This window comes from Sceloporus undulatus, chromosome 4 (genome assembly GCF_019175285.1).
Source record: "Sceloporus undulatus isolate JIND9_A2432 ecotype Alabama chromosome 4, SceUnd_v1.1, whole genome shotgun sequence".
Classification (NCBI taxonomy): Eukaryota; Metazoa; Chordata; class Lepidosauria; order Squamata; family Phrynosomatidae; genus Sceloporus; species Sceloporus undulatus.
Window position 1 is genome coordinate 45,654,604 of NC_056525.1, and position 16,353 is coordinate 45,670,956.

Here is a 16,353-nt window from a genome sequence, read left to right on the forward strand (position 1 = left end):
GCCGGGGGTGGAGCTTCCACCTTCCAGGGACAGAGCTGTGTGTTGGGGGCGGGGCTTCCACCCTCCGGGGGCAGGGCTTTCCCTACGCCCTTTCCCAACCTCCAGCTGTCTGAGAGACAGCTAGAAGTGGGGGGGGGTATTGGGAGAGGGGGTGACAGGCGCGCGCCTGCTCCTCCTGCCCTTCCTTGGCCCCCAGCTGTCTCTCAGAGACAGCTAGGGACCAGTAAGGGCCCATGAGGGGCAGGAGCAACAAGCGCGCGGCCCCTGCTCCTCTCCTCAGGGCTTCGGAAGTCCTGAGGTGTCCTCCGCAGGTCACCTCAGGTCTAACGAAGCCCTGTGGGGAGGAGGAGGCGTACGCTCGCCCTCTCCTCGGTCCCTTCCTTCGGCCGAACGGGATCCAAGGGGCCCGTTTGGCCGAGGGGAAGGGCTTGAGCACACGTCCCAGGCCCTTCCCTTCGGCCCCTTCCTTCGGCCGAACAGGCTCCAGGGGGCCCGCTCACTGAAGGGAAGGTCTTGTCATGCCGCCGTCCTGGGCTCCCCCACAGCCGTTCCTTCCCCAGAGCTCTCTCTCTGAAGGGAGCTCTGAGGAAGGAAGGACCAAGAGAGAGCCCAGAGCTGGCAGGCCGCCGTCTTGAGCTCCCCCACGGCTGTTCCTTCCCCAGAGCGCTCTCTCTGAAGGGAGCTCTGAGGAAGGAAGGGCCGAGAGAGAACCCAGGAGCCAGCAGGCCGCCGTCCTGGGCTCCCCACGGCTGTTCCTTCCCCAGAGCTCTCTCTCCGAAGGGAGCTCTGAGGAAGGAAGGGCCGAGAGAGAGCCCAAGAGCCGGCAGGCCACCGTCTTCAGCTCCCCCACGGCCGTTCCTTCCCCAGAGTTCTCTCTCTGAAGGGAGCTCTGAGGAAGGAAGGGCCGAGAGAGAGCCCAGGAGCCGGCAGGCCGCCATCTTGAGTTCCCCCATGGCCGTTCCTTCCCCAGAGCTCTTTCCTCAGAGGGAGGTCTGGGGCTAGAACGGCCGCGACGGAGCCCAGGACATGGCATGCCACTGTTCTGGGCTCTCCCACGGCCTTTCCTGCCCCAGATCTCTCTCTCGGGAGAGAGGTCTGCGGGAGGAAGGGCGCCTGATGGAGCCCAGGACGCGGCACGCCGCCACTGCTCCTCCTCAGGCGCCTTTCCCTGCCCCCAGCTGTCTTTCTGGAGACAGTTGGAGGCTGGGAAAGGTCTCTGAAGGCCGGGAAAAGGCTGGGAGGAGGAGCCAGACGCACGCGCCTCTTGCTCCTTCTCTCCAGCGCCATTTTCTGCCTTCCCACTGTCTCCGAGAGACAGCGGGGGGTCCAAAAATGGCAGGGAGAAGGAGGAACTGTTTCTCCTTCCCTCAGTCCCCGTTCCCGGCAAAACGGCCCGGAGTGCCACTTCTGGCACGCGTGGCATAGGTTCGCCATCACGGTCTTAGACTCTTAAAATTTTATCATTATCTAGGATGAATTCTGGTAGATTTTCTGTGGCCATTATTTTTGTTTTCTTGATGTTCACCATTAAGCCTACCTGGGCACTTTCCTCCTTGACCTTCTTGAGTAATTGCTGCAGGTCTTTGTTGGTTTCTGCTAGTCATATTGTGTCATCTGTGTTTCTAAGTTTCTTAATGCTCTCCTTACTTCTGAGTCTAAGCCTGCTCTGTGTATGATATTTTCTGCATACAGGTTGAATAAATAGGATGATAGAATGCAGCCTTGCCTGAACCCTTTGCCGATTGGGAACCATTCTGTTTCTCTGTATTTTGTTCTGAGGGTAGCCTTTTATCCTGAGTATAAGTTATACTTCAGGACAATTAAATGTAGTGGCACTCCCATTTCTTTGAGAACATTCCAGAATTTAGAGAATTAGAACTCTAAATTTTGAGCAGTTCCTTAAATTTTTGTTTCACTAGTGTCAAAACCTGTATGTCACCTATCATTAGTTCCAGAATAGTTTTCTGTATAGTTGGACTAGAAGAGTAGATGATACTTGTGGCCATTGTACCAGTTAAATCTTAACAGTGGGAAATGAGTTGCATGATATGTTTAAATCCCAGGTATAGATTGCACTGGTTGATATATCAAAGCATGTTGCTTTAGAGTGATTGATTATTTTCTCTCCGATAAATATCAGGATATGGCTTTTAAAGTGGAACACTGAGAAGGAAAGCACAAAACTTTTGTGAGTACTGTAGTCTGGGAACTTGGAAGATTTGCTGATGTGATATACAGTGGAACCTCGCCATACGCGGGGGATCCGTTCCGGATCCCGCCGCGTATGGCGATTTCCGCCTATGCTCGAGCCCCATTGTAAACAATGGGGCTCATGCATGGTGGCGCGGAGGTGTGCGGGGTGAAACGGGCGCGCGCAGCACAACGGGCACGTGCACCCATTCAACTGAATGGGACGCACTGCCCCTCCCGCCCCGCGCGTGCCCAGCGGCTTGAGCGCGTATGCTCAAAGCCGCTTATAAAAAGGCCGCGTATGCGGAGGCCCCACTGTACCTTGAAAAGCTGATGGCTAAAGCACTCAGTTTTCCTAACCTGAGAGTTAAATAAATTCATGGCTGACAGCTAGATTTTAACCAGAGACTTTCAGGCTCATAAAACTTTTGCAGTCTGGATGAAAAGCCAGAGAAGTTTTTGAATGCAGGTAATTTAACATTGTAAATCATCAAAAGAAAATAGTGTGCTGAACTCTGCTGAAAGCTAAGGTCTTCAGAAATGTAGGAAATACAGACATATCTCAGTTAACAAAACCTCTGACAAACAAGATGATTTATGCCCTAGCCCTCTTTCTTCATAGTTATCTGTCTAGCTGGTAGCAGCAGCAGCATTGGGAGCATGCTGAAAGAGGGCTGAATAACCACAGATTTTCAGTGTCGGATTGCAGCAGTGTGTCTGTAGTAATTCTGCTCTAGATGATCCTACAGTAGCCGTATGTGCTACTATGTGCCTGCCTACAGCAGGCAAGGTAAGCAGCAACTGCATCCAGAATCCTTTACTGAATAAAACAAAGGGAAAAGAAGAAAACAGATAAGCCTGCCTCACCAGCTACCCTCAGCATATTAAAAAAGGATACTGTATATACTCATGCATAAGTCTCGAAAAATTGACCCCAAATAACTGAGTCAATTTATCCATGGGTCAACGTAAGTACTATACTCTAACTTTTTTCATCCTGGAGAGAAGTGACCACTGGGGTCCCACAGGGCTCTGTCCTGGGGCCAGTGTTATTCAACATCTTTATCAATGATTTGGATGACAGAATTGGGGGCATACTTATCAAATTTGCAGATGACACCAAATTAGGAGGAATAGCTAATACTCCAGAGGACAAGATCAAAATTCAAAATGACTTGAATAGACTAGAAAGCTGGGCCAAAGCTAACAAAATGAAATTCAACACGGAGCAATGTAAGGTACTGCACTTAGGGTGGAAAAATAAAATGCACAGATATAGGATAGGGGACACCTGGCTGAACGAGACTACTTGTGAAAGGGATCTGGGAGTCCCTAGTAGACCACAAATTGAACATGAGTCAACTGTGTGATGCAGCAGCTAACAAGGCCAATGCAATTTTAGGCTGCATCAATAAAAGTATAGTGTCTAGATCAAGAGAAGTAATAGTGCCACTGTATTCTGCTTTGGTCAGGCCCCACCTGGAATATTGTGTCCAGTACTGGGCACCAAAATTCGAAAAGGACATTGAGAAACTGGAGCATGTCCAAAGGAGGGGGACTAAAATGGTGAAGGGTCTAGAAACCATGTCCTATGAGGAACGACTTAGGGAACTGGGGATGTTTAGCCCAGTTAAGAGGTGATATGATAGCCCTGTTTAAATATTTGAAGGGATGTCATATTCAGGAGGGAGCAAGCTTGTTTTCTGCTGCTCCAGAGACTAGGACTCAGAACAATGGATGCAAGCTCCAGGAAAAGAGATTCCACCTCAACATTAGGAGGAACGTCCTGACAGTAAGTGCTGTTCGACAGTGGAACACACTCCTTCTTTGGTGGTCCTTAAGCAGAGGCTGGATGGCCATCTGTCGAGTATGCTTTGATTGAGATTTCCTGCATGGCAGGGGGTTGGACTGGATGGCCCTTGTGGTCTCTTCCAACTCTACGATTCTATGATTCTATGATCCTTATTTGAAAAAGGAACAATCCCCTGGTGAAAGGGGGGAGTGTAATCTGTCTTGGAACCACAGACCTCCTGCCCCACCTCTAGCCTTTAGTGTGAGCACAAGCAGTTATACATGCTGGAATTTTGTAAGTTCTTTGGCATTATTTCCCTTTGCTTCATCCTTTAGATCCTTTGTTAAATGCACCTAGTCTTTACCTTCGACATATCCACAGGTCATATCAACATTTGTAATTTTGGCCCCCAGACATGTTCTTAACATATATGGTACATTTAGCCACAAAAATGAAAATCATAAGAAATGTGGAGGCTAGTAAAAGGAAAACTCATTGGATGCATTTTGGAAGAAATGTTCAAGTAGTTTCTGGAAGATTCAAAATGTTTGTTTGTTTAGGCAAGGTTTCCCTGACATGGCTGTTTCATTTCACACCTGCAAAAAATTTGCTGAAACACGTTGAACTGCTCTTTGTGGTGCAAGAAGCTATCCTTGTTCTATCCATGTCATTCCTGTCTCGACTACCAAATTTTCTTTTGAAGAAGTAATGCCCAGGAATGCTGAGGTACTGTATATCTCTAAAGGTTAACTGAGCATCTCTTTAAAGGTTATCACATATTTTATGTAGGGGAAGTCTGAAATAATACCGGTCTTTTGCAGTACAGACATTGGCTTTCCCTTTGTGGCTCACCCCACATGGAGAATGTCACAGACAATTAAAAAAATTATCTGAGCTTGTATCTTTAGTGCTACTAATTACTCGTTGTTACTAATCTTAGTATTTGTTATTTCCCTCAGGTTTCTAGTTATTCTTGCATACTGCTGTACTTAAATATATTCACATACGTCTGCTTCTTTTTGAAATTACAAATAGTAGGTTGAAGGTTTTTATTTCCCATGTTTTCTGAACAGAGTTGCTCTTTTTGTCTAGAATAGAGATATGCAACATACAGCCCTTAACGTGTTGTTGTACTTCAGCTTCCATTATCCCTCATGTTGACTATGCTAGCTAGGAGAAGTGGAAGTTGTAGTCCAGCTACATTATAGGGTCATTTGTACACTCTGTTCTAGAAAATCTCTTTCAGTAAAGAGCTAAAATTGTTTCTGGGACTTTGGCACTAGTTCCATCATCATTCTCATTATTTATTTTGTAGCACAGCTATCAGTCACATTATTCAGATTGCTTGATTCCTTGGAAGTCATAATGCTTTGCAGGGATGCTCCAATAGCTTTTTCTATTCATTCAGGAATTAATACCTGTTGGCACTCAGATTTTCAACATACCTTTCCTTATTCTCAAGTAGATTTGACTTCAGAGATGATACATGTTAGACAGAAACTACCAAGACTGTCAGATAATTCTTAAGATCAATGACTAACAGACCTATTCTTATTTTGTTCTAGTCGGGGCAGTTCAATGAAGATATGATTCCAACGGTGGGCTTTAATATGAGGAAAATCACCAAGGGGAATGTCACCATAAAGGTGAGAGGCCAAGTTTTTTTCCCTCCCACTAAGCAAAGCTGCTAGATTGACAACATAGATTTGAAGATGAGTTTTATGAAATTTGAGCAGATTAATGGAGTTGAATAAGCATCTGCTTTGTACACACAATCTGTTTCTTCCCTTTGTAATGTTGTTGTGGCTTTTAGGTGTCTAGGTCTCCAGTATTCTAGCTTTTTAATGAATTAATGTGCTGAAATTGTTGGATGTGTTTATAGGGTCGTCTTCCTTCCTTCCTTCCTTCCTTCCTTCCTTCCTTCCTTTCTTTCCTTCCTTCCTTCTTTCTTTCAAGGTTACCAGAGTTGTACAGTTCAGCTTCAGCTGAGGGCAGTCAGGGTGAATTTCCTGGACTTATTTTGTTAAAATTCTCCCTCCCTTCACTTGAGTTCAGTCTATTGTTGCTATGATCTTTTGCTAATTCTCTGTTTTTATATGATGTGATCAGCTAATTTTGTGTTCTTTCTAGAGCTTTTTCTAAATTATTTTACAGTGCTTCAGTCAAAAAGCCATTTATAAATGATTCCTTATAAATAACAAAAAATAAAATAAAATAAAATGAAAGGTTGGTCAGGGATATTTTCTAGTTTCACTATGGGTGGGACTTTCTGAATGATTGTCTGATCATCATATCCAGATACCCCAGTATACTGTACTTTGTGTGGATGATTAATCTGGTTTCTTTGAAAATGTACATTAAATAGAGAGGTGACAGTGGAGTCCATTTGATATGTCAGTGTTTCCAAGTATGTCAATAGACAAACTATATCTTAGAATTCTTCAGTTCCATGTATGGAAAAATGTCACAAAGCACTCAGTTAATGTAGGTATTGGTTCCCTTCCTTGTTTGTTTATTTTTTTTTACAATAACAAGTAGAGTATAATTGATTACAACAATTTAATGCATAAATTTCATGAAGAGTATGGCGTGGTACAGACCTCCCTTTTGCGTTGTGCTGGCACCGATTTTAGGGTTAGGGGCCACGCGGCAACTGCATGGTCCCTAACCCTAGTACGTGTGTGAGGGCACCATGATTGTGTGGCCCTGCCCACATGTCGCATGTGTCAGTGATGTCACGGCTGCTCCGCGTCCAAATGGTGTGCTGCAGCTGTGATGTAACTGCGCTGTCCTATGGCGCTTGTGGCGGTGCAGCAAATTGGAGCAGCTTCTGTGCGCTACTTTTTTGCTGCGCAGCAGCACTTCAACATTTGGTTGTTGCAGTAATGCTGTGCAGCAATGAGTGGCAACTCCAGCCCACCTTTTGCAGGCGGTGTGTACCACACTTCAGTGACTATGAGAATGTTTTCATGCGATGAAAACTTAATATCCCTTCAGGTTGTTTCCATAGCTACAGGGTATATAGGCTGTGAAATGAGAGTAGGTGAGGTGCCTGAAGCAGAGGTATGAGAAAGTGTAGGGTAGGCAATAGGTTAGGCGCTGGTGGCACAGTGGTTAAACGCCTGTACTGCAGCCACTCACAAACTGCAAGGTTGCGAGTTCAGTACCAGCCAAGGGCTCAAGCTCGACTCAGGCTTGCATATTTCTGAGGTCGCTAAAATGAGTACCCAGCTTATTGGGGCCAATTAACTTACACATTGTAAATTGCTTAGAGAGTGCTTAAGTGCACTGATAAGCGGTATAGAAATGTATGTGCTATTGCCATATGTGAATGACAGAGTTTTCACCCCCTGCCTCTCATTTGCATTCTTGTTTGCTGTTTCTTCTCTCTCCACAGCTCTGGGACATTGGGGGCCAGCCTCGTTTTCGTAGCATGTGGGAGCGGTACTGCCGTGGAGTCAGTGCCATAGTGTAAGTAATTTCTTCCTGGGTTCTTAGTCTTTTCAAACCCTTTTATATCTCTGATAGAAAGTGAGATGATCCTGAGTCTTCCTCCCAATATTGGAACTGCACAAAAACAGAGATGAAGTTGAGTGGAAGCCTGGTTGGTTTTACCTCTCTGTGCTGTAGCTTGCTGAGTTCATGCCTATAGCTATTACAGACTCTTGTGCCTTCTCTCTGACTCTCAGTTGGAAAGTTGTGGAGATGAAATGGCTTCCCTTTCCATTTGCAAAAGCCGAACATACCAGTATGTCTCTGCCACTCCTTGCTATTAGCTGGAAGGAGAACATTGGAGACACAGCCTTCTTGCTGGTTGAAGCTTGGATGCTGTGGCAGTGGAGAAAATAAATAGCATGCTTCTGCTCAGCTGCCATGGGACAGGGGGATGGTCATAGTTTTCCACTCTAGACAATGTGCCTAAAGATGTCATCCAGCCATCCAGTTTAGAAGAAGATAGAGCTCTTACAACCTTTCTCCTGTTTGTTGGAGCAGGTCATATCCTGACACCCAGAAAAACTTGTCTAGCCACCATGTTGAGCTGTGTCTTTAATACAGAAAATTTGGCTTGTTGATAGGCATGTAATCCACAGTGCATTATACTAGATGTGTTTTCAAGAGTAATTTGCAGAATTTGGTCAGTTCAGAATCCTAAAGAATGAACCTCTGTTCATTAGAGGCTGAAGTATTTTATTCTCCTTAAAAAAATAATCATAGCTGTGAGAGGTCTGAACATTTTTGCCTCCCAGATTCCCAGTGTGGCTCCCAGTCAGTTTCTAGCATTGTTAACTAACTGCCCCATGTGATCTTCAAATGAATGCCTGAGATGGTATGGAGAAATGATCTTGAATGTGACTGTTTTTAGCATCTTGAGACATTCAGAGTATCTGCTGTTTCCTTTATTATATGTCTATTATCGTTTGATCAGTGTTAGATGTGAATGTAATTTAAGAGAAAGCAGTAATCTAAGTGAATTTAAATCAGTTCAATTGCTGCATACAAAGCATTATAAAATTGTATATTAGTGCTCCTAACAGAATAACAATGATATTATATTCATTTGTAGAATAAAAGTAGGCTTAAGCCACTCAAAAGAGTAATTTGTTATTTAATAACAGATGTGATCAAGCTAGAAGAAAAGGCAATAGATTCTTTCATGTTTCTAAAATCCTGCTTTATAAGAGTTGAGATTCTGTGGCCCTTCAGACATTAATGGACTACATTTCCCATTATTCCTAACAATTAGCCATGCTGCTTATTGATATTGATGGAAGTTAGAGTCCAAATAGCAAGCTTCTGATTTCCTCATCCCTGTTCATCATTATAAAGCCTGCCCAGGCGTACCATTCTATTATCTTAGAATGTACGCCTTGGGCAGGCTTTTATATACTCTTTAATTTTACCAACTTTGTACAGCGCTGTGTATAATTACAGCGCTTTAGAAATAAAGTTTAATAATAATAATAATAATAATAATAATAATAATAGAGTGTGTGTGTGTGATTATTTTGTAAACTGAGGAATCTGTGCTAGGTTCTGAAATGTTGTGAAGCAATCAAAACAGATATTGCTATTTGAAAACTTAGTTATTTTGTATCTCTCTATTTTGTATCTAGAAATAAAGAAAGAGACGTGTATTTTACCTTTACTCAGTCCCCTGATGATTCACCTAGCCCAGTATGTTAGGCTGATAGTACGTCCCAGAAATTTCAAGAAGACAACCTTTCCAGCTCTATGCTGTTCGAAATTCCTTAACCAGAGATGTGCTGATTTAACCGCAAATCTTTTGTACAGAGTCATTTCCTCTGCCACTGAGCTTGGCCCCTCCTGGTGGGAACTTTCTATCTATTTCTGTTCACATATTGGCCTGCAAGCAAGTTCTGTGTTAATAATAAATAATAATAAACTTTATTTATATTTCCTGCCTCTCCCAATGGATCGAGGTGGGATTACAACCATAATACAATAATACATCTAAAATGTTTACAATAAAACATCATTTAAAAATACAATTCAAGCATTAAAATTATCATCTAAAATACACAGTTACGACCAGAAGTGGGAGTTTTTATTTGTTCTTTATAAAAGATTGGGTGGGTAGGCCCGCCGGAAGAGATCCGTCTCTCCGGCAAGTTGTTCCATAATTTAGGAGCTATGGCTGTGTACGTTCTGTGGGAAGTTGTTATTAACTTGGTCTTAGTATGTTCTAATAAATTCTTCCCAGTTGTTCTGAGAATGCGTAACTCAAGTAACTCGGGCCCGAGCCATGTAGGGCTTTAAAGGTAATGACCAACACTTTGTATTGCGCTTGGAAACTGATTGGCAGGCAGTGAAGGGATTTTAACACCAGTGTTATATGGTCTGACCTAGATTGTAATCTCAATGCAATCATGGATATATTTGGGATATTGAAGACATATCTGATATTGGAAGATGAGATTTATTTTTAACATCTTTCTAAACTATTGGATTTATTTTGGTCCTGGTACAGTAAGGGATCAGTAAGAAATGTCTTGTCTGCATTACAGATGTGGCTTCACTTTTAAGTTGATGCCAGATTACTTTGTGTGTTACAGAATGATGTGATGAACCTCCAGTGGATACCAGAGTTCATCCTGTATTTGAACTATGTGTGAGTGCCCATATTAGTGAGTTGGGTAGGTTATAGCACATCTAATAACCACTAGATGCCACTCTTATCTGCACTAATGTTATAGGTCACATACAAAGCATCACTTCTGCATCAGGCCATTTTGACACAAAGAGTTGCTTGTAGAATTGTCCAAGAGGCATAGAAGGCAGCAGGAGGAAGATTCTTCAGGCATCCATTCAGATCACACTCTGAAAGCGCTGAGCAATTTTTGGTAGCTGCAGAGTCCTCTGCTCTCACCAAAAGACCTCTTGTCCTTGTTGACCCTTTGGTTTCCCTGGGTTTTGCTTTTGAGGTACAGTACCTGGTATAGATAGACAAAGTAACTTCCAGCCATTCTGATGTTTTCTGAAAATTGAAAGCAGCAGCTGCTTGATCTTCTTGTTGAAAACAACCAGACAAAGTCTTAATTTTTCCCTCCATTATCAACGTGATGGTCAAAACCAGTGTTGTGCTATGAAAATCGTTGGTCTTAGGCCAGGCTTTTGCGAAAGAACCCTTCAACTGGTAAAATTCTAAAGGGAAAAATTAGCAGACTGCATCAGCATATTCACCTCTTTGATCATTCTGGCCTTAGTCAAAACAGCTGTGGTCTCCAATTAGAAGAAAAAACAAACAAACTCTGTGCTGAAGTAAAGTTATTACTGTATTAACAATTTCTAATTTTTTCCTTTGGTCCACCTGAATGGAGTTTAGGGGCCAGTTGGAGAACCTCTTTCCTAAACAATCCTTGTAGAGACACAGCCAAAAGGTCAAAATACATGTTGTGACACACATACTTAAAAACAGAACTGATCATTTCTATTTTCAAGTTCAACACATTCATATCTGGGCCTAGAACATGTTCCAAAGTGGAAACCATGTAGCTGTTTAAAAAAAAATGGCCTGCCTAAACATGCCTTTTAAAAAAAACAAACCTGGATTTATAACAACATGTACTTTTGCTAGACTTTTCTCCTTTTGCTCTCTGAATCATGTGGCAATATGCTTTGGTTCTTCTTAACAGTGTTTCTTGTTGTTAGCTGCCCTTAAGTAAACTCGAACTCATCGTGACCCTGTGGATGAGACACCTCCAAGAATCCCTATCCTCTACTGCCTTGCCCAAATCCTGCAAGCCCTTATCCTTAACCCCCTACATGATGTACTCAACAGTGTACCCCACTTGAAAGCATTCACATTTTGGGTAGATACCTGTGTTAAAAATAAAATTGTAGCATCAGTGAATGGATATATCCATTCTGTAGTACTTTTTCTGGTTTGACTAGGGCTGCAATAGATGTTAGCTGAACCCTCCTGCTCTCATTCTTCTGCCTCTTGATTGTACATCTACCATGTTTTTGCTGTCTGCCTCATGGCCCAAGTTTTCCTCCACACTCTGGCATGTGGAGAAAATGGCTGCTGTGCTTTTCTTGGCCCATTTCTCAATATATCTAATATAATCTCTTGCCAGCAGCAGAGAAGAATGCTGAACCTGGCTGCTTCTGAACCTATGCAGCAATATTCCTTTGACTTGCATACACATGGTTGTCTAGGCTTGGTTCTCTTGTGTTCATTAATATAAGACTAGAGACAGAATGTACCTCTGTTGATTGCTTACAAACTGCAGCATGCAAACTCCTGGCCTAAACAATTTTTCCAGTTCATGAAGAGGAGGGAAAGGCAATATCTTACCTTTTCCCTTATGCTGGTGGCAGCTGGGATGGGGAACTGTCGGAACTATCAAAAGGGTAGAGAGAAGAGGAATTCTGTTTTGTATCGCACTGTATCTCAGTCATTCTGCACATAGGAGCTTTGTAAGCATGGGTCCATAGAATTTATAACTCCATGGTATTGCAGGAAATCAGTTAATTTGAAACTAAGGCACAGAATGTGGACTTTCTGAGAATCTTGGCTTTCACCTTTTTTACATTTGTACATCAGAATATGACACTTTGGGTCTCCCAGAGTCTAGTTTTGATGCAGAAGCTACACTGAACTAGACCACAATGTAGGCATTCCACAGAATTGTTGTCTGCATGTTGAAAATAGTGTCAACAAATTTCAACTATTTACAATAAGCAGGTTTCTTTTTAAAAACAAGCAATAGCCAGTTCAAAAATATATAAAAAAATGTATTGCTTTGTGCCATTAGGATATTTTTTGACTCAGCCAATGAATGTATTGGGTCAAGATATGTCTTATGCTTGAGTATTTTTGCAAATTATGATGTAGCAAAGCCAGAGAGACATACTTGGGTTGTCAGGCGTAGTGGTTTGAGTGTTGGACTGTCACTCTGGAGACTATGGTGTGATTCCTGGCTCGGCCATTCAACTAACTTAGTGACCTTGAGCAAGTCACATGCTCTCAGCTTCAAAAAGGCAATGGCAAACCTCCTCTGAACAATTGCCAAGAAAACCCCACAATAGGTTTGCCTTAGGGTTGCCATATCAGAAACAACTTGAAGGCACACAACAACAACAAACAAGATTAGACCCATTCTGGAGGACACTTAAATTTTAATTGGAATCAGGAAAACAAGAAGTGTACCTTAAATTCAGACCCTTAATGCAGTGTTAGACTTCAAATAATGGAAATCCTCTTTGGGGTCAGAAAATATCCCAATTAAACTTTAGGTTTTTAAAAAGCTCTGGTGGCTGACAGTAGAACAGTGTACGCCTATGAACAGTGGTTCATGCAGAAGCTAGTATGGGGCATAAATGCCCAGTGGTTTAGCGCAGTACCTTGTCCTTTCCCCATGATTAGTAGTAGTGGAGGGAGAGAGGAAAAGTAGAAAAAGTGAAAAAAGTGGGGAAAGGGGATTTCTTTCACTCTAAAATGTGTACTTCCTTATTTGTTTTCAGGCTGAGAATGGACTTTCCAACACAAGGGTAGTCCTGTCAGGAACCTTTCTAAGAAGATTTTGCGGTTTTCCGTATTATTTGCGCATCACATAGTATTTTGGGAAATAATCCCTCATAGAAATACATGTGGGTTCTTTGCATGAAAATTGTGGGCTTTTATTTGTAAGAAACAAATAGAAACAGTGTTGCACAGATAGCCGTGTTGAGGTCATTTTGTGCCAAAAAGAGCAGTCTTTCACAAAAAAGGCCATGTTTTTTGTCACAAGACTGCAGCCTTTTTTGTACAAAAGGAGCACTGTTGTACAAAAGATTAGCCCTATGGGGGTTTTGTTTCACAAAAAGCAGCAGTCTTGCACACACACAAAAAAAGGGGGGGAACAAGGCTATCTAGAAAGTGTTTTCTTTTTTTAATCTAATTTTTATTCCAATTTACAATCTACAAATTGATAATAAAATACATTTGTGTAAAAAGAAATATATTCTACGTTTTTTTCTTTGCTTTCTTATCCTCTTGTCGGTCTTCATAGGCCCTGTGCAGACCAGCCTTAAATCTTCTTTATTCCACCCCAGTGAACTAGGATCACACATTCCAAGTGCAAACTGTTTACAATTCCTGGCTCATGGCTGGTTTCTACACTAAATTTTGCAGAACAGCTGTGTTGGTACAGACATGTTGGTACTAATACACCTAGTTAAGTATTGCTTGAAGCAGCAGTTACTTTGTTACACAGATTTTATTCTGTTCTGAATTCTTCAGAAGCATCTTCTCCTGTTGAGCACCTCTTGTTCCTAAGAATATATAATTTAGGAATCTTAATTACTGAGATAGTTTTCAGGTTTATATTATTAAGTGTATTTCAGTATCAAGGTTTGACAAATGAATTACAGTTACTTCATGCTTACAGGTAGTTTGTTTTCTAACTCTAGGCCCCATATTTTCATTGTTACCATGCCTCAGTTAGAAGAAACCAAGTGCCAGGAAGGCCATAACCCTGCCTTTCTTCTAATGTAAGAAATAATTGAGTTTCCTTCTCTCATCCTGGTAACTGAGAGACAGAACTTTAAGGAGGAGAGCTGGACCTGGTTTGCTGAGGCATAATCTAGATTAGGCAGAAATCTGCTATGTGGGTATGAGTACCACTGAGAATTGATGGTTCCCATACCAATGGTGTGGTGAATCTGCTCCAGGATTTAGTCTGAATGCTAGAGGAGCAACACAAGATGCTAGACTCTATGCCAAAAATAGGTTCAGTAATTTGGGTTGCTGTTGTTTTGTCTCTTCAGATTATTTCCAATTTAAAGCAACCCTAAGGCAACCAAGGTTTTCTTGGCAAGATTTGTTCCGATGGAGTTTGCCATTGCCTTCCTCTGAGGTTGAGTGAATGTGACTTGCCCAAGATCACCCAGTGGATTTCAATGGCTGGGCAAGGATTCAAACCCTGCTTTCCAGATTCAAAGCCAACCATTCAAACCACTGTGCCACATTGGCTTTCAGGAGCTTGAATAGCTCCTTTAAAATTCAGACTACAACAAAGATGTATTCACTGCACCACTGATGTGGACACCACCAAACCACTGGTGGGAGACTAAGGTAGTTAGTCCAGGGTAACTGGGAGACTGTATTTCTAAGAACTGTTAATGCAAAATTGGGTACTTTCCAGCCCTTAGCCAGCTGTTACAACATTGGGTTATGGGGTGAGTAGGGGGGAAAGAGAGTGGTTGGCTGAAGAAATATGCCAAGAAAATTCTAAGATAGGGTCACCTTAGGATTGCCATAAGTCGGAAATGACTTGAAGGCACATAACAGCATCAATATATGGTATTTTGCAAAATAACATGGGCAAAAAGGGTAAATTCTGCTCACAATGATCTTGTGGACTAAAGTGCAACAACCATTTTGAATCTTGGATCTCTGCAGTTCAGCTGGAGTGCGAAAATACCAAGAAGGAGACTGAAAGTGTAGATGCCTTAATCATGGGTATCTGTGCATCTGTGATTCTAGCCACTTCTCACCTTGGCTTGTGATGCCACACAAAATATTTCTTTAGAAGCATCATAGGCTGGGCTCATTTAAAACCTCTTTCACTGCATATCCTGCTTCATCAGGAGAAGTGTTAATTTGTAACCTTCCATATTGCTGCATGCTCCTCATGTACTCCAAATCTCATGAATACATATTATAACATAAAAGAATATCATACCGAAAATCCGCACTCAGCATTGCATATTTGCTGCCTGCTGCCATTTTTTAGGTGAGCAAGCCTAGCATATTTTGTCTAATGAATAATGTAACACAGCTGAAAGTTTGCCTCTGGTTAGTAAAATTCCCATTGTGAAACCAACAGCTGAATTGTTGCATTTCCTAAAAACATATGAGAGGGGTTTTTTTTAAATAGCGATGGGGAGTGGCTCACTGAAGTACTCAAGTTAGCATATATTTAAAAAGTTGTAGGCAGTGAACCTAAAGCCCTACTCCTACAGTAGTTTAAGAATCTGATAATGGGAGAGCCAGCAGGGTGTTGCAGTTTGAGTGTTGGGACTTTGGAGATCAGGGTTTGATTTCCTACTTGGCCATGGGAACCTATTGGGTGGCCTTGGATGAGTCATACACACTCAGCCTCAGAAAACCCTGTGATAGGGTTGCCATGTCAGAAGCAACCTGAAGGCACACAACAAAGATGTGTTTGGCCAACCGCATCTACGACAGGATGGAACAGGCTCTGTTACGGGAGAGAATACACACCACTCGCAAAGAACTGGACAACATAGACAAGGAACTGCTTCCACTCCACCTCAGCATCAGCCAAAAGATGAACACCCAAGACTGGGACAAAAACTGACAGCCTCACCTACAGGAAAATGGAAAAAGATATGGCAGATCACACCGAAAGACAAAAACAAAAATTCAACAAATGCCATAAAAAACAGCTGAAACCCGCATTGGATACATCACAGACCATCATCAGTCTCACACAGCGGCAACTCTCAAATGAGGAAACATCCATCCTGGCAAAAGGAGGCAACTTTGCAGTAACCATCACCAGAATCCCTGTTGAAGACATCATTGCCCAGGTGGAATCTGCCCTCCACCATCTCCCAGAGGAGGAAGCAGAAGAGATAAGAGGGAAAACAGCAAGGATTCTGCGCAAGGCAAAACTACCTCCCAGCCACATAACCAAAAAGGAAAGAAAAGCCATCAAGGACCTCAATTCGGATCCAGAAATCATGATTCTCCCAGCGGACAAAGGCAACGCCACAGTAATCATGGATACAGAGCAATACAAACAAAAAAAAAAAATCAAGGAACTCCTGGATCCTACAACATACAAAAATCTGAAACAAGACCCAGCCAGCAAAATCACCAGAAAAACGAACACCCTGAT

The 16,353-nt window shown here is 42.5% G+C and overlaps 1 protein-coding gene across 3 annotated transcripts in view; it reads left to right on the plus strand.

The window, feature by feature from the left end:
* The window catches only part of ARL8A (ADP ribosylation factor like GTPase 8A), a 59,651-nt gene that overhangs the window by 27,630 nt on the left and 15,668 nt on the right, over positions 1–16,353 (plus strand). For all 3 annotated transcript variants that reach the window (XM_042465187.1, XM_042465188.1, XM_042465191.1), the window contains 2 exons: positions 5,548–5,628; positions 7,380–7,453. In XM_042465187.1, the coding sequence (XP_042321121.1) occupies positions 5,548–5,628; positions 7,380–7,453 (155 nt within the window). The remainder of the gene's footprint in view (positions 1–5,547; positions 5,629–7,379; positions 7,454–16,353) is intronic.